We start from the raw sequence: 22,429 nt of genomic DNA, 5'->3' as shown, positions 1-22,429 counted from the left end.
TCTCATCAATTCCTGTTATACCAGCCCCCTACCTTAGGGGCATGCCGACCGTTAAGAAACCTGTAATTTCTGACATATATCAGTAATATCCCTTCGTTTGTTTTTCTATTTAGCTCATGTCCACCTTGCTAATAAACAAGTTCTGAGTTCTGAATTAAAACGCTGAGGAGCTCCCTGGTGTCTTTTACTTCGTGTCACCCCTGTTGTAAGTGAGAAAGAACCAGTCTGTTACGTTTCCCCTATAGATCACCCTGACAGAGAGAGACCCCGAAATAGTGACTCATAATTTTCAGTATACAAGTCTTTCACCTCTTTGGTTAGGTTTATTCCTAGATATTTTATTATCTTTGTTGCTATAGAAAAAGGAATTGATTTCTGGATTTCATCTTCTTCTAACTTACTGCTTGCATAGAGGAATGCCACTGACTTTTGAATGTTAATTTTGTAGCCTGACACCTTCCTGTATTGCCTGATGATTTTCAAAAGCTTCTTGCTGGACTTCTTAAGTTTTTCTATGTATACTATCATGTCATCTGCAAATAGGGAGAGTTTGACTTCTTCTCTTCCAATATGTATCCCTTTAATTCCTTGCTCCTGCCTGATTGCTGTCAAGAACTTCTAACACTGTGTTGAATAGTAATGGTGATAGTGGGCATCCCTGTCTAGTATCTGATCTGAGGGGAAATGCTTCCAATTTTTCATTGAGTATGATGCTGGCTGTAGGTTTGCTATAAATAGACTCCACTGTTTTGAGAAATTTTCCATCTATTTCCATATTTTGTAGTGTTTTGATCATGAAGGGATGCTGGATTTTGTCAAAGGCTTTCTCTGTATCTATAGATAAGACCATGTGGTTTTTGATCTTGAATTTGTTGATGCTGTGGATCACATTGATTGATTTATGTATATTAAACCAACCTTGCATGTCTGGGATAAACCCCACTTGGTCATGATGAACAATCTTATCATTGGCAGTGATGGCCTGTTCATATTATCTAGTTCCATTTTATTTAATTTTGGAAGTTCGTAGGTACCTAGGAAATCATTCATTTTTTCCAGGTCCCCTAGCTTGGTGGCATATAGTTGTTCATATGTTGAATTTCTTTGGTGTCTGTTGTGATATCTCCTATTTTGTTTACAATCTGATTTATTTGGGTCATCTCTCTTTTTTGTTCTGTGAGTCTGGCTAAAGGTTTGTTTATTTTGTTCACTCTTTCAAAGAACCAACATTTACTTTCACTGATCTTTTGTATGTTTTTTTTTTAAATTTTCAATGTAATTTATTTCTGCCCTAATGTTAATTATTTCTGTCCTTCTGGTTGTTGTAAGGCTCTTTTGTTCTTCTTCTTCTAGGTCTTTAAGATGTGCAATCAGGTTGTTTATTTGTGCTTTTTCTTGGTTCCTAATTTGTGCTTGTATGGCTATGAACTTCTCTCTCAGTACTGACTTAGATGTGTCCCAGATATTTTGATAGCTTGTCTTCATTTTCATTGAAATCTTGAAATATTTTGATTTATTCCTTTATTTCCTCTTTGACCCAGTGTTTGTTAAGTAGTGTATTGTTAAGCTTCCATATTGCGGGACTATTACTAATATTTCGTTGATTGTTAAGTGTTAGTTTAATTCCACTAATGTTTGAGAAGATGATTGGGATGATTTCAATGCTCTTGAATTTGTTGTTGCTGTCTTTGTGGCCTAACATATGGTCTATCTTTGAGAACGACCCATGTGGACTTGAGTAGAATGTGTATTACAGTTTCTTGGAGTGAATGATTGAAAATGTTCAATAGTTTTAGTTTATCTATCTCCTCATTTAGCTCCCTCATTTCTTTATTGATTTTCTGCCTGGATGATCTGTCAAGTTGAGAGAGTAGAAGTTCTCTACTATGACTGTGTTGCTGTTAATATACTACTGCAGCTCTTTCAGTAGATGTTTGATGTATTTAGATGTCTTCTCATTGGGTGCATAGATGTTAATAATTAAGTCCTCTTGATTGACTAATACTCTGAGCATTAAGTAATGTCCATCTTTATCTTTTTAAATTTTATTTATTTTAAAGTCTATTGTGTCAGATATGAGAATAGCTTCTCCTGCCCTTTTTTGTAGGCCATTGGCATAAGTAATAGTTTTTCATCCTTTCACTTTGAGTCTGTTTGTCTTGTTGAGTTAGGCGGGTTTCCTATAGAAAACATATTGTTGGGTTGTGTTTTCTGATCCATCTTCCTACTCTGTGCCTTTTAATAGGTGAATTCCTGCCATTGAAATTTATTGATATCATAGATTGAAGATATTTTAATGCCATTCTTGTAGATTTTTAGAGTGTTCTGATATATGGCATATTTATGGTGGTCTGACTCTTTATAGCAGACCTTTCAGAACTTCTTTCAGGGCAGGCTTGGTCATAGCTGATTCTTTCAGCTGTTGCTTGTCTGAGAAGGTTTTTATGCCTCCATCTAGTCTGAATGACAGTCTAGCAGGATACAGTAGTCTTGGTTGAAACCCTTTCTCATTGAGCACTCAACAGATATTTTGCCATTCTCTTCTGGCCTGTAGTGTTTGTGTAGAGAAGTCTGCTAATCTTATGGGTTTTCCTCTGTAGGTGACTCTTTGTTTTTCTCTTGCAGCATTCAGCATCCTTTCTTTATCCTTATTCCTTTCCATTCTAAATATGATGTGTCTTGGTGTCTTTAAGTCTGGCTTAATTCTGTTTGGGACCCTTTGGGCTTCTTGAACCTTTATGTCTTTTATGTTGTCTAGACTAGAGAAGGTCTCAGCTATTATGTCCTGAAGAATACTTTCTTTCCCCTCCCTCTGTTTCTTCCTCTGGTAAGTGGCTACTAATGCACATATTACTTCTTTTGAAATAATCCCATATGTCTCTCTTGTTGTTTTAGTAGCTCTTAATCTCTTTATGAGATCTCTTTCTTCTTTTCTAGTTGTCTCTAAATCATCCTCAATCTTGCTAATTCTGTTTTTAGCCTCTTTTATTCTTTTCTTTCTCCCCTCTACTGTTTTCAGTAGCTCAGCTATTTTGTTAACCTGTTTTAATACTGCTTTCGCTTGTCCAGCTATCTGTGTTCTTAGCTCATCTATTTTAGCTTCAGCCCTCTAATAACCTGGAGATAATCAGTGTTTTCTTCCAGAGTATAATTTGTTGTTTCTGCATTTCTGATGTCAATTCTTTCAAACTCTTTACTCAGTCCTGTGATTATTTCCTTAACTAATGTTTGGATGTTAATCTCATTATTTTGTGCTTTAACCTTTTGGGGAAGCATTTAGCTGGACTCTTGTCCTGATTCATTTCTTCAATATTTCTTCTTGTTGGTTTAACCATTCTATATAGTATTTTATGAGGTCTGTCTCTTAGTACTTTTAAAATTACTGATGACTCTTGCCTGGATTAACTTGTGTCTAAGTAAGGTACTTAAAGACTTCACAGTTTTGGAAATTAAAGGTTGTTTCAATATTATTTCAATCCCTGAGTTGGAGCACACTGGTTTAAAAGACTCTTTTGTTTTTTTTCTTCCCTGTAGGCTATGGGAGCTTCAGATCTTTTAAACTATAAGTAGGCTTCTTAGCTTAATCTCTCACTCCTGACCAAGAGATAAATCAGTGTGCTGGAGAGATAGCACAGTGGTTATGCAAAGAGACTGTCACACTCCAGGACTCAAAACTGTGCTTAATTCAACTTCTCTGCCAAACTGTGTACTGCTGGGTTCTGTAAGTTTCTAAGCAAGTCCCATTTATAGTCTGTATGTTCTGAGGCAGTTATTCACCATGTTCTCATCTGAACAATGTGAAAATGTTCCCACTATACAGCTCTACTCCTAGGCCACCAAAGTGTAGCTTTTTCCTGAGTTTCCTGGTCAATTCTCTGTTCCCAGATGTCAGCCCAGGACCCCCCCCCACACACACACACACACACACACCTGCTGCTCCAGCCTCTGAGGGCAGTAGCCATGGAAATTGATAGTTACATTTGGTGAGTCTTAGTGGAGTCCTCTCCTCCCTTGAGCAGTATTTTTATTGGTAAAGCAGACTGGAGGTGGTGCCTCAACTGGTAAACTGCTGTAGTGTTACCAGCCACTCAGTCTCTCCTTTGGCTAGTGATTTGGTGGGTTCCTGAAGTTATTCTAGTCCTGCCTTGTTGTGGTCCTAGTTGACACCTCTTTTTTCAAGTTAATGTGCTTCAATTCTCTATATTTCAAATGAGTAAAATCATCCCATTGTTATCCTTCATTTTCTTACTTACTTTATTTAGCATAATCACTCCCATTTCCACCTATTTAGTCCCAAAGGAAAGATGATAGTCTTTTTCTTTCAATACCCAGTAGTATTCCATTGAGTATATATCTGGTGACCATTTTGTATTTATAAGACTGAAATTGGTGATATTTATTGCATTGTTAAAGATATTTTTCCCATCCAGGGTTATTGCTGGATCTTTGTGCTGGCACTACATATTCACAACTCCTGGAGGCTATTTTTACCTTTTGTTGCCCATGTTGTTTATTGTTATTATTATTACTGTTGTTGTTATTCTGTCATTGTTGTTAGATAGGACAGAATGAAATTAAGAGACATGGGGAAGACAGAGAGAGGGAAATAAAGATAGACACCTGCAGACATGCTTCACTGCCTGGGAAGCAACCCACCTACAGGTGAGGAGCTGGGGACTAGATCTGGGATACTTACGCCAGACCTTGTGCATTTGTGTCATGAACATTTAATGTGCTTAGCTACCACCAGCCACCTAAAGGCTTTTAATTTGCTAAATATTCCTCTTAGGGTTCCCCCACCCCAACATAACCACCCTGGTTTTAAAGTTTTAATAATGAAAATTAAAAGGCAGTAACAGGAGAAGGATGTGGACCATTTGGGCTAAGATGACCAGCACTATGGGGAAGGTGATGCACATTTTTATTCACTTCTAAGGTCCTGCCTTCACTTACTTTCTCAGCCACACCTATATTTACCACAACTTCTGGGTATTATTTCATTTTTCTCTTCCCTCTGCCTAACTGTAACCCTATCCCTAGCCACCTGACTTCCTCTGGTATTCTCCAGATTTTCTTCCTTTTCAGTGGTGGAGTTGAAAACAGAGGTTCCTCAGACCTCTCTCGTGTTAATAGTGAAAGGAACATAAGATTGGTAACATGAACAAATTAACGTGAATGCACATAGGAAGTGAGGAACCTAAAGTTCTGTAAGATGGCGCTTTGATGAAAGATGCAAAGTTGCCCTTCTGAGATTACTATGGTCTGATAAAACAACACCTCATGTGAGTTAGTAAATACATAAATAAATGTACCAAGAAAAAAAAAGTGTACATAAAGAACTTAAAAAGAGTCACATGCAATTATCAGTATGAAAGGACTAGCAAAATAGCTCATCTGGCTGGTACTATGTGAGCAGCCCAAGTTCAAGTCTGGTCCTCACCACACTGGAATACGTTATGGTGTTGTGGTGTCTTTCTCTTTGTGTATGTCTCTGTATCTACCTCCAACTGAAAATATCAGCTCAACAACCACACACACACACACACACACAAACCTAGTGTTAAAAATGCTCACTGTTACACTAGCAAACAGCAGCATACCTATAAAAAAATTCAGCAGACAGGGAGGTAACACAATGACATAGGACTTTAAAGTAGGAGGTTCTAAATACTGTATGTCTCTCTCTCTCATAAATGAATACATCTGAAAAATTAACTTTCAGTCATTTCTTTTTAAAATTTTTATTTATAAAAAGGAAACACTAATAAGATCCATAGGATAAGAGGGGTACAACTCCACATAATTCTCACCACCAGAACTCCATGTCCCATCAACTCCTCTGATAGCTTTCCTATTATTTATCCCTCTGGGAGTATGGACCCAAGATCATTATGGGGTGCAGAAGGTGGAAGGTCTGACTTCTGTAGTTGCTTCCCCAGTGAACATGGGCGTTGACAGGTTGATCCATACTCCCAGCCTGTCTCTCTCTTTCTTAGTGGGGCAGTACTGTGGGAAAGTGTGGTTCTAGGACACATTGGTGGGGTTGTCTGTCCATGGAAGCCTGGTCGGCATCCTGCTAACATCTGGAACCTGGTGGTTGAAAAGAGAGTTAACATATAAAGCTAAATAAATTGTTGACCAATCATGGACCTAAAGGCTGGAATAGTACAGGTGAAGAGTTGGGGGGGGGAGATCTCTGTTTTATAGATAGCTAGTAGTCACATTTTAGTTACATTCCAAAGGGCCTGTGGCTATACTAGTGTTTTTTGTTTGTTTGTTTGTTTGTGTTTTTTGTTGTTGTTTTGCCCCAGCCTGAAATCTGATATGTAGGTGGATCCTAATTATTGTCTGGGGAAATGATGTCATTGCTGGCAGAAGGACCAGAAAGCTGGATCAGGGAAGAGAGTAGCTCCCGAATATGGGAAAGGTATATAAATATTGTTGATTGTAAATGCCATAGATTTGATGTGATCTGGGGCCCATATTTAGCTTAGGAGCCTATGTGACCTCTGCATCCCTGTAGATCTGAGCTCACATTCTATGGTCATAAGTAGGAACGTTCCAAGCTGCCCCAATATCAGGACCCATCTTCCTCAGGTGTAGCATAGAGTATATTGTTCAGCCTCCTTCAGAGGATGGAAAATTCTCTACCATTGTTGATCCAAGTTGAGGGCAAGGTCCTATAGGGGCCTACAAAGTGGTCTATCTTGTTGTTCCTGATAGAGATGACTGGTAATATTTGGGAGAGGGATTTATTCAACTTCTAGGCCCATCATGTCTGTTTGGGAATCTCAGGGCTCTGCGACCTTCAGTCATTTCTATAGGTTTCTGGTCCCTCAATGACTCCAGGTCCTCTGGAAATCTCACCCCATCCTGACAGCCTCGAAACAGGATCCAGGGAAGCATGTGCTTTTAAGGATGCTTCCCAGACTCTGTAGGAGGATTTACCAATAACCAGGCTTCAGGGGATCACCAATGGTTCATACATTTCTATCAAGACCACTGCTATCTGCTCTGTACCATATTCTCTATGGTAGCTTTCAAAACCACTAAACTAATAATGCCTAGAAGAAGGCACATAATAAAAAAAGAAAGTGAGCATCTTTTGTCTGGGAAGTGGTGCTGCGAAAAAGACATTGGACTTGAAACTGTGAGGTCCTGAGTTTCATCCCTGACATTGCTTGTGGCAGAATGATGCTCTGGCATACATTCTCCCCACACACACAATAAATTATTGTTTTAATGAGGGTCTTTCTCCCCACTGCTCCAGTCAAAAGAAGCAACAACTTGTGTATTTTGTAAATGGAAGTAGAAATGGTACATTAGGCTCACAGCAGACAAAGGAACATTAATAATTACTTTGGAAGAAGTTTGGGGGTTAACAGACCCATCTTGCAAAGAACAGAACGTTTCCAGTTGCAAGTAGGTCTGGTATGTCCTGCCAACAGCCACTGATTTGTCTCATACTTGTCATACCCAGGGAGGATGGACCCCATAAGATACATATCACCTGGCTTGCTGATGAGGGACTATGGCCACATGTTGAACAGTTGCTGAGAGGAGACATGAGTGGCTGAAGGTGACCCCTGCTTCATTAAAATGCCATTGTAATAAATTTTCAGTGTAGTTTTTTGTCCCAACCCTGTTTTTTTTCTTGTATACTGTGGGGCAATGTGAAAGCATGGTAGAGCATAGGGGAACTCCCCATCCTTGAGATGGAGGTCTGAAAAGATACCCCACCTGTCAGCCTCTCCCTTACAGGGATAAAGCTTAGAAGAAAAAGCTTTCCTGGCTCAGTTCCCCCTTGTCAGTCTCCCAGGCTTCACAAAGGCCTGCACCCTCTAACACTTAACTCCTTCCCCTGCTGCAAACCAAATGGTTGCCTGCTTGAAAGTTCACTTAAAGTTCATTATAAGTTCACCATCTTTGATCACATACAAACTATACTCCATCACCCTGCCTTGTCAGTAACATAACAGTGAGACCCACACATTATTTCCTCATTTCTTTGATCATTACATCTTACATTAATATTCTGCTCTTCTCTATTTTATCTCACTCTGCTGGTTTAACTACCATGTTTTTCTTAATACCTTTAGTTAATTAATATCTTTCCCTCATAGTAACTAGTCATCCTGACCTTTCCACTACCCCTATCAATTGTAGTCATTCCTTAGCCCTTCCACCATAAGGGTACTGACCTTTTGGAAACCCATGATTACTGACATATGTGAAAAATGTTCTTTGTTCCACTCTGCTATATGAGACCTGTCTTTTTATGAATAAAGGAGATTGTTCATACCTGAATTTCCCCTTAGAGTTCCTGTCTGTTTGTGCAGTTTCTTTAACTGGCACCGGAAAGCCAGTAGCTTACCTCAGTTGCGAGGCCACCCGCGTGAGCACCAGCAGTATATGTTATGGGTAAGCACACGTGCAGAGTACTATTGACTCTATTAACTCCCAGCTTATCAATCAATAATGTATTCTTTTCAAAACATTGTTATTTTATAGAGACAGAGACTAATTGACAGGCAAGGGGGAAACAGAGAGGAAGAGGTTTGAACCTGGGTCCTTGTGTATGGAACTGTGTGCACTCAATTTACTATGTCACCATCCAGCCCCCGCCCCAATCATGTAATCTTCAACTCTTCTCCAATTCTTCCTTTTTTTTCAATTGGATTGTAATTTAATTTTTTTAATTTTTATTTATAAAATGGAAATACTGACAGGTCTATAGGATAAGAAGGGTACATTTTCACACAGTGCCCACCCCCAGAGCTCCATATCCAATCTCCTCCATTGATAACTTCCCTATTCTTTATCCCTCTGGGAGTATGGATCCAGGGTCATTGTGGGGTGCAGAAGGTGGAAAGTCTGGTTTCTGTAGCTGCTTCTCTGCTGAACATGGGCGTTGGCAGGTCGATCCATACTCCCAGACTGTCTCTCTCTTTCCCTGGTGGGGCAGGGATCTGGGGGTACACATGATGGGTTGTCTGCCCATAGAAATCAGGTTGATGTCATGGTATCATCTGAAACCTGGTGGCTGAAAAAGAGTTAAGATATAAAGCGGAACAATTTGTTGACTAACTAGAAAATCACCATGACTTTGCAGATCACTGAGATGCTTAGTCAGCCCTATAGTTAAATCTATTCTGTACTTAGCCCTGCCTCTGACTCAAGGTGCTGCAAATCAATTCCTTATTAATAATGTGAGTGTGAATCTTCTCTTGGCTATGACTGTGTTACAGTCAAACCATCAGGATCACTGCCAGCACACAGGGCGTGTGATTCTCCACCTGCTTTTAGTTGCTAAACACCACAGACACTGGCGTTAGAAATGATGAAATCATCTCCTTCGTCTCATTTTAGATGAAGTTTGAATGATCATGTTAAGTGAGATATGCCAGAAAGAGAAAGATGATCTCATGTATAGACAGAACTTAAGAAATAACAGGAAGGGAAAACTCAAAGTAAAAACTTGGACTGAATTTGGTATATTGCACTACAGCAAAGATCTTTGGGCATGGAAAGGTTTGATGGGAGGGTGGTTTGGAGTCCTGGTGCATGATGGTGGAGGGGTTGGGGGTGAGTATGTTTTGCAGATACCTATTTTGGGAGAAGAGAAATTGTGATCATGTTTCAACAAGTGTACAGTTAATCAATAATTCCCTAGTGAAATGATAAAAAAAAGCCTTGACTTAATTACTTGTGTTGCAAGTAACTATGTACTCAAAATATTATTTTTTTAAATATTTTTATTTTATTTTAATTATACAGAGAGAGAGAGAGAGAGAGATACCAAAGTGCTGCTCAGTTCTGGCTTACAGTGCTAAAGTTTGAACCTTGGACCTTAGGTGTCATGGGCATGAAAGCTTCCTTGTATAACCATTTTGCTATCTCCCTAGCCCCCAAATAGTATTTTTCAAAAGAGCTTACTTAGTTGATACTTTCTTGTGAAAAAGATAAAAGATAGAGATAAAAATGGGGGGGACACTGATCAACTCTGGCAAACAAAAATCTGACAATTTTCTGTCTGGGATCTAAAAGATACTGGTTGAATCAAATTCTAGGTTATTATTTCCTTTTTCCTTTCTCTCTCGCTTTTTTCCCCCCAGGGCTCAGTGCCAGCACTATGAATCCACTGCTCCTGGTGGCCATTTTTTCCATTTTATTGGATAGGATAGAAACTGAGAAAGGAGGCAGAGATAGAGAGAGAGACAGACAGACAGACATCTGTAGTCCTGCTTCACCAGTTGTGAAGTAGCCCCCACTCCCCACAGGTGGGAGTGAGGAGCTCAAACTGGATCCTTGCACAGGTGCTGGCAATTTGTACTATGTGAGCTTAACTGGGTGCATCACTGCCTGGCCTCCTAGGTGATTATTTCCAAGCAACTATTTCAATAGTTGTGATTCGTTTTCTCTACATAATGAAGTCATGTTCACTTATGCTATGCTAAAGTTAGGTATCTTTCTTTTTTAATATTTATTTATTTAATATTGGATAAAGACAGAGAAATTGAGAGGAGGGGGAAAGATAGAGAGGGAGAAAGACAGAGAGACACCTGCAGCTCTACTTCACCACTTGTGAAGCTTTCCCCCTGCAGGTGGGGACCAGGGGCCTGAACCCGGGTCCTGGAGCAATTTAGTCTGTGAGCTTAACCAGCAATTTAGTCTGCCACCACCTGGTCCCCATGTTAAATACGTTTCCATCAGCTTTCCTCTGGGATTGGGAAAATTTTTCATTTCCAGGCTAGGGTGTGGGGGTCGCCCAGCTCGGGGGCCCAGGACTGGTAGAAAGGAGAGCAGCTGAATCCAGGAACTCTGCAGTCAGTATTCATCATGAAAAGGGTATTCAGGATGATCAGACCACCTGCCAAAACAATACCCCCAAAGGGAAGAAGTTCACTCCCAAAGCCATATATATCACTTGCCCCCTTTGGCAAATTCACTGACCACTTCCTCTTTCTCATCCTCTGTTTCATCTCCACTCTTGTCCTATGCTTTTTCTACCATACCTTTATGTCTCTCTCCCAGAAATTGTCTTTTGCTGATAAACATGCTCTCATTGGTACATCACTGGGCTGAGTGGTAGGACACCTGGTTGAGAGGATACATTACAGTACATAAGGATGCAAGTTCAAACCCCCACTTGCCATCTGCAGGGGGGGAGTTCACAAGTGGTAAAGCAGTTCTGCAGGTATCTCTCTGTCTCTTCCTTTCCATCTCCCTCACTCTTCTACACTTCTTTCTGTCCTATCATATTAGAGAATAGTAAATATTTCAAAATAATACTTTGAGTATTTGTGCCACCACTGAGCTCATGCATGTTTACTGGACTAAATTCTCTTCAAGATCATCAGGATCTCAAGTCTTAAACCAAACCACTGAATATCATCCATGCAAGGACTCTTTAAAATACACAGATGAGTTTGTAGAATGTTCCTGGAATGGATGTAGTTCACCTAGACATGTGAAATATTAAGAACACACTGATGCCTAACAGCCTCATGGCTTCTCTAGACATAAGGTTATTTTCATAAGAGTCTTGTGGATTGGTGTTTAATGCTCCAACACCATTGGGAGGTGCCTGCCTGATCCAAGATTCTCCCCAGACTCACATGAGCAGTTCCACAAAGCGGATGTTTTTATTCAGGGCTTCAATGGCCTTCATGTCTTCTTCCGAGATACAAAAGTCAAAGATCTGAAACAATGGAAATGAATGATGTACCTTAAAACCATGCATTTATTTGGTAAGAGCCCAAACCAGCACTCTGTGCAGAGCAATGCATTGAACCATGGACCTCATGCTTGCAATCCAGAACTCTTCAACTGCACCACTTCCTAAGACATTTTTAGGAGGCCAGGTAGCATCACACCTTGTTGAGCACACACATCACCATGAGCAAGAATCCTGCTTTGAGCTCACTCTCCACCTGCAGGGAGGGAGCTTTATGAGTGGTAAAGCAGGTATGCAGGTGTCTATCTTTCTCTCTCTTCTCAGTTTCTCTTTGTGTCCTTTCAAATAAAACAGGAAGAAAGAAAGAAAAAAAGGAAAGAGGACATTTAAAAATTTTTGTATAAGACAGAAATTGATAGGGAAGGGGGAAATTGAAAGGAGAGAGAGAGAAGAAAGGAGAGAGAGAAAGAAAGAGAAAGAGAAAAAGAGGCCTGCCTATAGCACTGTTTCACTGAGTTCTCCCTACAGGTGGGAACCAGGGACTGGAACCCAGGTCCTTGGCCCCGGTGTGCTCAATCAGGTGTACTACCACCCGGCTCCAATAAAGGAGATTATCAAAAGTAGAATGAATCAAGCCTGGGACTGGGAAGTAGGGAAGGAGTAGGAACTCTTCAAAGATGCACCAAAGTAAAAGACTCTGGGGTGGGTGGGGGGAGAGAATACAGGTCCAAAGAGGATGACAGAGGACCTAGTGGGAGTTGTATTATTATATGGAAAACTGGAAAATGTTATGCATGTACAAACTATTGTATTTACTGTCAAATATAAAATATTAATTTCCCCAATAAAGAAATTTTAAAAAAAGATTCACAAATTGACTAAAACGCCTCTGAAGAGTTGGCTCAGCACTGGGGAACCAACCTACACCTGTGGACCCAAATGTCCTGCTGTTCTCTTTGTCTCTCAGAGGACAGCTTGTAAGAAATGTCAAATGCTCTAAAGCAATATATGTCCAGGGGACCTCCTAAACTTCCAAAGGTGGGAGATTCTTATTTCTTTCATTTTTGTTAGTTTTGTTTTTGTTTTTAATTTCTGACTCAGCCTTTCTAAATTGCTTTATTTCATCAGTCTGACAAAATTCTATATTTGTAGATTTATTCCACAGCACTATCTCATATCTTAGTTGGATGTTTTGCTGGCATTCCACTTTTTTTTAACTAAAGCACTGCTCAGCTTTTCTTTATGGTGGTACTGGGAACTGAACTTGGGGCTTTAGAGCCTCAGACACGACATGACCATCTCTTTGCATAACCATTATGCTATTCCCCTAGTCCTAAGAATTTTTCTTAATAAGATGCTAAGTATTTATACTTTCTTTTTCTCACTCCATCTATATATCTGTTTCTTTCTCTCCCTCTTCTCTCTCTCTCTCTCTCTCTCTCTCTCTCCTCTTTCTTCTTTCTTATTTTTTTAAATTTTTTTATTTATAAAAAGGAAACATTGACAAAACCATAGGCTAAGAGGGGTACAACTTTGCACAATTCCCACCACCAGAACTTCGTATCCCATCCCCTCCCCTGATAGAATCCCTATTCTTTAACCCTCTGGAAGTATGGACCCAAGATCATTATGGGATGCAGAAGGTTGAAGGTCTGGCTGAACATGGGCATTGACAGGTCGATCAATACTCCCAGCCTGTCTCTTTCTTTCTCTAATGGGGAAGTGTTGTTAAATTTGGGGGCTCCAGCCGGCCAGGCTAGCATCGCAGTGGTAGACAGAGACAGAGACTCGGGGACACACGGCTGGGCTGGGAAGCTGTATATCTTTATTCACGAACGGGCAAATCACCACACCATGTGCTTCCCCATGTTTTTCCTTCCGCGGGTGCTGCTGGGACTCTGGACGTCCTTAGCATATGGGGCGGGGAGAAAGAGGGGTGCTAAACTAGCAAGGGCCAAACCATTTCTCTCAGAGGTAGGGGGAAGGGGGCCAAACCAGCACGAAGAATGCCACATATTCCCCCTTTTCTTTTTAACTAAATGACCACAGTATCAGGGGTGTGGGGTGAACAGAAACCTATATCGTACAGGCATTTTCAAAAAAGAAACTGGCACAAACATGGAGAAATATGTAAGCGAGTAACAAGAACCAGTGTGCTGCCAAGGGAAGGCCTGAGGGGGCCATTTTTTGCCTCTGAGCAAAACTTTATCAGCTTAAAAAAAACATTTCCTGCCTCTGGGGGGGCGTACTTGCCTCGATGGGCATTTTCTAGCATGGGGGGAGGGTGAGGCCTAGAGTCCCAAGGCATGGCTGCAGTCAGTCTTTGAGAAACCCAGCAGCATAAGGGGAAGCTGCTAGTTTTGTGCAAAGTGTCTGAGGTGTACCAGTGAGTCCGATAGAAGTCCAAAGCAGATGTCCACTGAAGAATTGTTGGGGTGAATTGTTGTATGTCTGTCTCGATGGGGAATGTTAGCCATTGGAATTCTGCTTTTCTGTAGAGAACTTGACAGCTGCAATTCACTTACTTATGAAACAAAACTTTTAACAGGTTAGAAGTTTACCACAATTGATAACTCTATTACAATTAGAAGTCTTATTTAGAATGATTTTAAGGTTGTTTAAAGTTTAAACAATAGAATGTGAAAAGGTAGACATAAGAATCAAGGAAAGAAAACCTCAGGCATGAAAATCATTAGCATAGCCTTTCTGTAATCTATCATTTCTAATAGAGAAGGTAATCGAGAGTTTCATATATCAACAAGTCTATTTAACCTTTTGTTACACCCATTCAAGATGGAGACACACCCTAGGTGTGTGCAGGTTTTGTTTAGACTTGAACTGGGATCCTCATGCCACAGGTCCTTGTGCTTTGAGCCATGTGCACTAAACCCACTGTGCTACTGCCCGACTCCCAATATTTTCGAGTTTTTAAAATACTTTCAGCATTTTGTGTATCAGTTTACAAATTATCATCTCTTTATTGTTCCTAATAATTTTCTTAGTATAAACACCCCTTTTGTAGCAAGCAGAACTTGAACTGGATTTGGTGTATTGCACCAAAGTAGAGGACTCTGGGATGGTGGGGGAAAAGGGGAGAGTGTTCAGTTCCTGGAACATGATAGTGATGGTGGAGGACCTCGGTGGGAAATTAGAGTGTTATGTGAAAAACTGAGAAATGTTTCACATAAACCAACTACTGTATTTTACTGTCAACTGTAAACAATTAATCCCCCCCAATAAATGGGAAACAACTTCTTTGTGAAGAGAGGATGTCAGGTTGTCCCATCATATCATTTTGTGAAGTCAGTTTAAAAAAAATCAATACATGTGCACATGTAGCCGTAAATTAGGGGGAAAATATACACCTTAAAGCGAAAGTGCAAAAGAGAGTGACCCCAAACAGCAAGCAAGCAGAAAGACCTAAAAGAAGAAGAAGAAGAAGAAGAAGAAGAAGAAGAAGAAGAAGAAGAAGAAGAAGAAGAAAAAGAAGAAGAAGAAAAAGAAGAAGACAACACCATAAAATGATACTTATATACCTTTCCCCATATTTGGGAGCTACTCTCTGCCCTGATCCAGCTTTCCAGTCCTGTTTCCAACTTGTTGGGCAGTAAACCAGCTCCCCCCTGCTTAAAGCCTCTGTCTCTAATCCTGCTTAACTAAGCACCACCCTGCCAGTTTAGCACTGCTGTCTATTTACATAACACTGTTAACTAAGCACCACCCTGCCTCCAGGGCATTGGTTTAATCCTCACTGGTTCTTGGGCTTTTTTCTTCTTCCCACCCCCTATCCTACATACATCCTTTTCCTACCTGACAGTTCCACCTCAGGATATATAAGGACAGGACTGTGATTAGAGATAGTTTAGATTGCGCTGCGTTCCACATGAATAAAGAGATACTGCTTCCCAGCTCAGCCATGAGTCCCTGGTTGTCTGTCTCCCACCTGCGAAGCTAGCTAGCCCAGCAAATGGTGCCCTGAACAGGGACTGGCATATGGTGCCCAACGTAGGGCCTAACCTGCCCATCCCCCAGATAAGTAAACTTGGCTACCTATCCACTATGGGCTGCCTTTCTATTTATGAAGAGGTTTTCCAAAGCCTCTAGTATTTCATCATGAGACAATTATAGAAGCCAAACCTTCCACCTTCTGCATCTCATAATGACACTGGGCCTATGCTCCCAAAGGGATTAAGCAATAGGAAAGCTTTCAAGGGAGGGGATGGGATATGGAACTCTGGTGGTGGAAATTGTGTGGAATTGTACTCCTCTTGTCAATATTTTTTTATTTTATAAATAAATTAATAGCAATAAAAATTAATACTGATTCATTCTGCCTCTTTAATATGTGTTGTACATATGCAGTTGTGACCTGGATGGTGTTGGATATGCAGTAGGTATGATCAGGTTTAGTTTGGGGGTTATTTAAAATTTTTCTTCCATGGGGCTGGGTGACAGCACAGCTGGTTAAGTGCACACATTACAATACTCAAGGATACAGGTTCAAGCTTCTGGTCCCCACTTTCAGGAGGAAAGCTTTTTTGTTTATGAATCAGGGCTTCCTGTCTCTCTCTCTCTCTCTCTCTCTCCCCAATCTCTAAACACCTTCTCTCTCAATTTTTCTCTGTCCTATCTAATGAGTAAATATTTTTAAAATCCCTCTTTCCATCAGTATGCAATATTTATCCTTATTTTATGTAAAATTATTTCCAGGGATTGGGAGATAGTTTAACAGCAAATCATGTGGCTTGCATGTAGGGGTCCCAGGTTTGATCTTTGGTAACACTATGTGCCTGAGCTGAGCTGCTCTCTGGTCAAGATATTCTTTCAAAGTAATTTTGGAATTTTATTTTACCAGAGTTCCAAACTGATGTTCTATTTTGTTGATTCTTTTTTATAATATTTTATTTGTGTGTGTGTGTGTGTGTGTGTGTGAGAGAGAGAGAGAGAGAGAGAGAGAGAGAGAGAGAGGGAGGGAGAGAAACTCTAGAGCATTGCTTAGCTCAGGCTTATGGTGGTACTGGGAATTGAACCTGGAACTTCAGAGCCTCAAGCACAAAAGTCTTTTGCAGGACCACCATGCTGTCTTCCCAGTTCCTGCTTTTTTGATTCTTTAACAAAAGATGTATTGCTTTATTTCTTGTTTTACCACCAGGGTTATCACCTGGGCCTACAGGACTCTCATTCTCAGCAGTCAATTTACTTTTTGATAGAAAGTGAGAGACAGATGAAATGGGGAGTAAGTGACAAAGAGAGAGAGAGAGACCTGCAGTACTGTTGCACCTTTCATGAAGCCCTCCACCCCACCCCACTGCAGGCAGTGTGTGAGCTCCACTTGATAAGCCACCACCCAGCCCTAAGGTTTATTTATGTATTAATAAGCAAGAACAAGAGCATCACTCTGTCATATGTGATCCCAGGGAGTAAACTTGATGCCCTGTTCATACAAAACAGATAATCTTCCAGTTGTAGACCTTGTAATCCATGATTCTTGGTTTTAATACTGCAAACTTTTGTGGGTTCAGAGTGTATGTATGTCCCAGAGAGTGAGAACTGACAGTGATTTCCTCTCTCATTTTCTTTGCAAATATCTGGCCTTTCATATTTTCTTGCAGCATGTGAGTCTCTAAACTGTATTCGCTTATGACCAGGACTATGAAGATACGTGTATCTTCATTCCTAATCAGAAATAAAACAGCATTCATTGTGATGAAAAAAAATTAAGAATGAAAGTCCCTTTTAGTACAAAACCATAACTTTCTCTTGAAATAATGAAATGTTTATTCATTTTGGTGCTAGAGGATAAACCTGGATGGGGCCTTTGGGGGGCTCAGGTATGTAATGCTGGTGTGTTGTAAGCTACACTACCTCCCCGCACCCCCAAATCATAAATGAATAAGTGTCCTAGATGTAAAAGCTTCAACTTTCCATTATATAGACCATGCTTGACCACAATTGATTCCTGAACACTAGCACTTTGGATTAATGAAAGTATTTCTTTCAGGTGCATGCAAATTTATTTTTGTGTTGTTTTTGGTAAACCTGAACTTTAGCTATATAGTAGATTTCTTCCTTCCTTCTTTTCTTTCTCTCTTTCTCCCTTTCTTTTTTCTTTCTTTAGATAGAGACAAAGAGAAAATTGAAGGGGGGAGAAAGAGAGAGAAGGGAGAGAGAGAACAAGAGAGACATCTGTAACACTGGTCCACTCTTAAAACTTTTTTTCCTGCATGTGAAGAATGGGACTTGAACCTGGATTCTTGTGTTTGGTAACGTGTGCTCTGGTGGGTATAGCAACACCTGGTCCCAGACCTCTTATAATTTTTAAAATGACTGAAAACATTACCAGTCACTTTCTAGTGGTAGATATTTAGGGGTGTATTGAAACACTGTCAGTAACTGAAGCAAGTGTGGAACATTTTTCCCTTTTATGCAAAGAACAGAATTCTTCCTTCTGTCCTCTCTTCCTTCTGTCCTTCCTTTTTATTCCTTCCTTCCTTCTATCATTCTTTTTTTTCCTTCTCCTTCTTCATTACTCTCTCTCTCTCTCTCTTTAATGAACTTCCTTTCTGCCATCTAGTCAGGTATTTACCTTATTATCTAATTTTTGTCAACACAGAGGAAGGACTGGAGCCTAGGGGACCAGTCAAGGTAACAAACTCACTGGACACAGTTTTTAATATGGCCGATGGCACACAAAGGGACAGTGAGAAATTGATAGAGATACTGACAAAAAGCCTCTGTCTGTGCTCAGTTTCACTGTGTGTGAGTAAAGAATCTTCAGCTTGTGCTGTCTGGGACTGTTAGTGCCACTTCATGGTGGGGGGGGGGAGAGAGGATGGGGAGAGAGAGAAGAGAAGAGGGAGAGATGGGCAAGTTATATTACAAATCATTTGAATGCCTGTGTCCAGCCAAGGACTTTGCAGTTATATGATTCAATAAATTGTGTCTCCTTTTCTTTGTAAGCTGAGTTACATCCTGTCTTGTAATAGGGGAAAAAGCCCTGGGCACAAATTGTCTAATATTTTGTATATTTCTGCCCATGTCTGCTCTTAGTGTATCCCTCTTTATTGTTTTTGAATGACTATGTTCATTGCACAAGCACAACATAATTTGTTTTCTAAGACCCTATTCTAATTCCTCCCAGTTTTTTTGTGTGTTTGTGTGCTTAGCTTATACTATAATAAACATCAGTGTAAATATATATATAAAGAAGGCTACAGAATAAGATGGAGTGTCAGTGGATATATTCATTTGAATTCTGATCGATCTAGGAAAGTAATACTTTTTCTTACCTGGAAGTTTTCTTGGATCCTTTCAGGGTTAAAACTCTTTGGAATGACAACCACACCCCTCTGAACATTGAAACGCAGGACAATCTGAGCTGCAGTCTTATTGTACTTCTTTCCCAGTGAGTTTAACAATGAATCCTCCAGTAGAGCTGGGGTAGCTACGTTCACCCTTTAAAAAAATCAGAACATGTATCATATTTATCTCAAGCAATAAGAGCCAAAGGTTCATCACTTACCTTCCTCCTCTGTCTGCCCAGTCACCTGGAAACCTCCTAGGCCACTTCAGGTTATCTGAAAACAAATTCCTTTGTGTATAACCAATGAATGAAGCATTGATTCTTCTTTAAACATTGATATAATAGTGGCTAACTAGATAAAATTTTAGGACTATATCTGCAAACATCAATTTGTGGATACATCCTGCTAGCACCAAGGTTTGAGTCCCTCAAGGTTAGGGGTCACTCAAGGTCCCCACCAATTACCACTATCAATTTCATGGCACCTGAATCAGTTTAGGGATTACTTTTCCCTATAGGTTCATTTTAGATATGTGTATTCCACAAATAAATAAAGCTATCTTATAACTTGTCTTTCATTTGTTTAGTTATTTCATTTCATAATTACTTTCAGTTCTACCCAAGTATGGCTTGCTCTAAATAAGGGGTAAGTAAGAGAAGCAGGTTTATAGACTCTTTTATTTTATTCTTCTCTTTTTTCTTCTCCTCCTCCTCCTCCTCCTTCTTCTTCAGAGCACAGTTCAACTCTAGCTTATGTTGTTGCCAGGTACTGAACTTGGGACATTGGAGTATCAAGCATGTAAATCATCATGCCTGACAACCATAAGAAAACTTCATGTGGATGTGAGGGTGATCTGGCTGTGACATCTGTCACCCCATTGATCACCAGGGTTTATTCGGCTGATCTGGCTGGCTAGGCGTGTGTCCCCTTCCTCCCTCACCTCTCCATGTGCGTCCCTCCCAAAGATACACTCTCTGTGGAAGAGGACGGCCTTCCCCGAATAGAGACTGACCGGTCTTCGGTTGAGGGTATACAAGTAGCTGTGCTCCCCTGCTAGAACCTCCAAACAAGCTCTCAAGAAAACTTCATGTATTATAATATGACCCATTCTGACAACATCACAGTGAATAGGGGGTTATTAGCTCTAATTTTTCCATTCAAAATAACTTGGAAGTTATTTTTTAATACCATATACCCAAATATACTCAGTCCAGTCAATTTACTCACATATGTCCCAAACTTCATACCAAAGGAAATACTTTTTTTATTGAAGGGTTGACGGTTTATAGTACAGTTGTTGACACATAGGTAAAACTTCTCATCTTACCATAGTATGTGTCTGCAAGACACTTTCACCCCTAACATAGGTCCTTTTGTACCATCATGCATCAGAATTCCAAAGCACCCCCCCCCATCTTATCCCTTCCCTCCCTCCCCAGAGTCCTCTGCTATGGTATCCAGCCCTAGTTTTACTTTGTGTTTCACTTTTATGTTCTTGCTTTTTAAGTTCTACCCACATGTGAGAACATCCCATATTAATCTTTCTTTCTATGACTTTAACTTGGAAATATTTCTTTTTTTGAAGAAACTTTTTTATTTTTCCCTTTTGTTGCCCTTGTTGTTTATCATTGTTGTTATTACTGTTGTTTTAATTGCTGTCATTGTTGTTGGATAGGACAGAGAGAAATCAAGAAAAGAGGGGAAGACAGAGAGGTAGAGAGAAAGATAGACACCTGCAGACCTGCTTCACCACTTGTGAAGCAACCCCCTACAGGTGTGGAGCTGGAGGCTCGAGGAAATATTTCTTAAGGAGATGTATAGGATTACTTACCATAGTGGGTTCCTAGAAGTCCCCAAAGGGCTATATGCCACAATAACAATGTCATGTTGTTGGCAAAATTTCAAGAGCTTTGGTTGGGCGAAATATGGATGGCATTCTACCTGTGTAAGGATGCATTGGGAAGCAAAGCACACTATTAAGCCTTGGAGATGAGCATAATTTTACATAGTTAAAATTAAAAAAAAACTTCTATAAGATCCATTTGTACATACTATAAATAATAGATTAAATCTTAACCAATTTTTTCTAATAGGGAAGTTTGTATTGCTTATATACTGGTTAGATAAATTAAAACAAGGTCAGTGAGGTCATCCCCCATCTGTGGGTTAATTGTAAACTAACTTGGACTTCTAGGAGATATTTCTATGGAGTAACAATGAACAGATCATACTCTTCTTCAAAACAACAGGTATACACAACTATTGAACTTAACAAAATTCAGCCTCAGGGTGTACCATGCATGTGGTTGGGGTGAGAAGGGTTATGGACCTGAAACCAAACACAAAGAATTTATAGCTCCCTAGTCAGGAAATCTTTAGATTCCCACATAGTTATGATCAGTCTAGACCTCTAATAGATCCCTCTCTAACCCATCAACAGTCACTTCCATCAGGAACATCATCATCTGTGGGCCTCTACAGAACCTAGCCCTCACTGTAGATCAGCAATGGTATGGACTGTCCCACTCTCCAAAGGGAGGCTTGGTCAACCTACTTTGCCACTTGAGGAAGACTGGTACTGAAATGAGTGGAGTCTAGAATGTTTCCATCTATGATCATGGACTGCTGTGAGCTCAGACTGACAGGGATGCAGAGGTTACAAGGCTCCTGTGTTAAATATGAATAGATATGAGCCCTTGGTCATATTGATGGGGTTTATACTTAATGGTATTTATATACTTTCCTTATATTTGAGAACTTCTCTTTACCCTAATCCAGCTCTCTAGTCCTATTCTCAATTCTGACACCATCTTCCCAGACAAAAAACATGTTAGCTGCTCGGCTCAGTCATGGGGCCCTTGGAATATACCTAAAATAGACTCCCTAGCTTCTTCCTACATGAAGACCCTTAGTTCCATCTACTCTACTCTTACCTCTAGGTTCCTGATTAATAACCAGTTTGTCCTGCTTTATATCTTACTTATTTTTCTGATAGACTCTCTAAGTTTGTACTTTCTTGAATCACTCCTGTTTCATTTCTATCTGTCTGATTTGGCATATTTGGTAGTTTTTTTTCTAGGCAACCAGATACAGCAATATATTAAAAATATTGTTCATCATTACCAAGTGGGGCTTATTCCAGGGATGCAAGGTTGAATTAATATATGTAAATCAATCAATGTGATGAACCACATCAATAAAAGCAAGACCAAAAAACACATGGTCTTATCTATAGATGCAGAGAAAGCCTTTGACAAAATACAACATCCCTTTATGATCAAAATGACACAAAAAAGTGGGAATAAATGGAAAATTCCTCAAGATAATGGAGTCCATATATAGCAAACCTATAGGCAGCATAATACTCAATGGTGAGAAACTGAAAGCATTTCCCCTTAGATCAGGTACTAGACAGGGTTGCCCACTCTCACCATTACTATTCAACATA

General features: G+C 40.0%; 1 protein-coding gene across 3 annotated transcripts in view; it reads right to left on the bottom strand.

Annotated features, from left to right (window-relative positions):
- Nucleotides 1-22,429, bottom strand: part of AKR1D1 (aldo-keto reductase family 1 member D1) — a 233,224-nt gene that overhangs the window by 163,715 nt on the left and 47,080 nt on the right. For 2 of the 3 annotated variants that reach the window (XM_060196649.1, XM_007525161.3), the window contains 4 exons: nt 20,813-20,922; nt 18,967-19,132; nt 11,619-11,701; nt 10,152-10,870 (listed from right to left, as the gene is read on the bottom strand). In XM_060196649.1, the coding sequence (XP_060052632.1) occupies nt 10,828-10,870; nt 11,619-11,701; nt 18,967-19,132; nt 20,813-20,922 (402 nt within the window). In that variant the 3' untranslated portion in view covers nt 10,152-10,827. Of the gene's footprint in view, nt 1-10,151; nt 10,871-11,618; nt 11,702-18,966; nt 19,133-20,812; nt 20,923-22,429 lie in introns of those variants that run through there. The other variant, XR_009551242.1, reaches the window with a different exon arrangement.

The sequence above is a fragment of the Erinaceus europaeus genome, chromosome 8 (genome assembly GCF_950295315.1).
Source record: "Erinaceus europaeus chromosome 8, mEriEur2.1, whole genome shotgun sequence".
Lineage (NCBI taxonomy): Eukaryota > Metazoa > Chordata > Mammalia > Eulipotyphla > Erinaceidae > Erinaceus > Erinaceus europaeus.
Note: the sequence above shows the minus strand (reverse complement) of the source record. Positions and strands in the feature narration are given on the sequence as shown.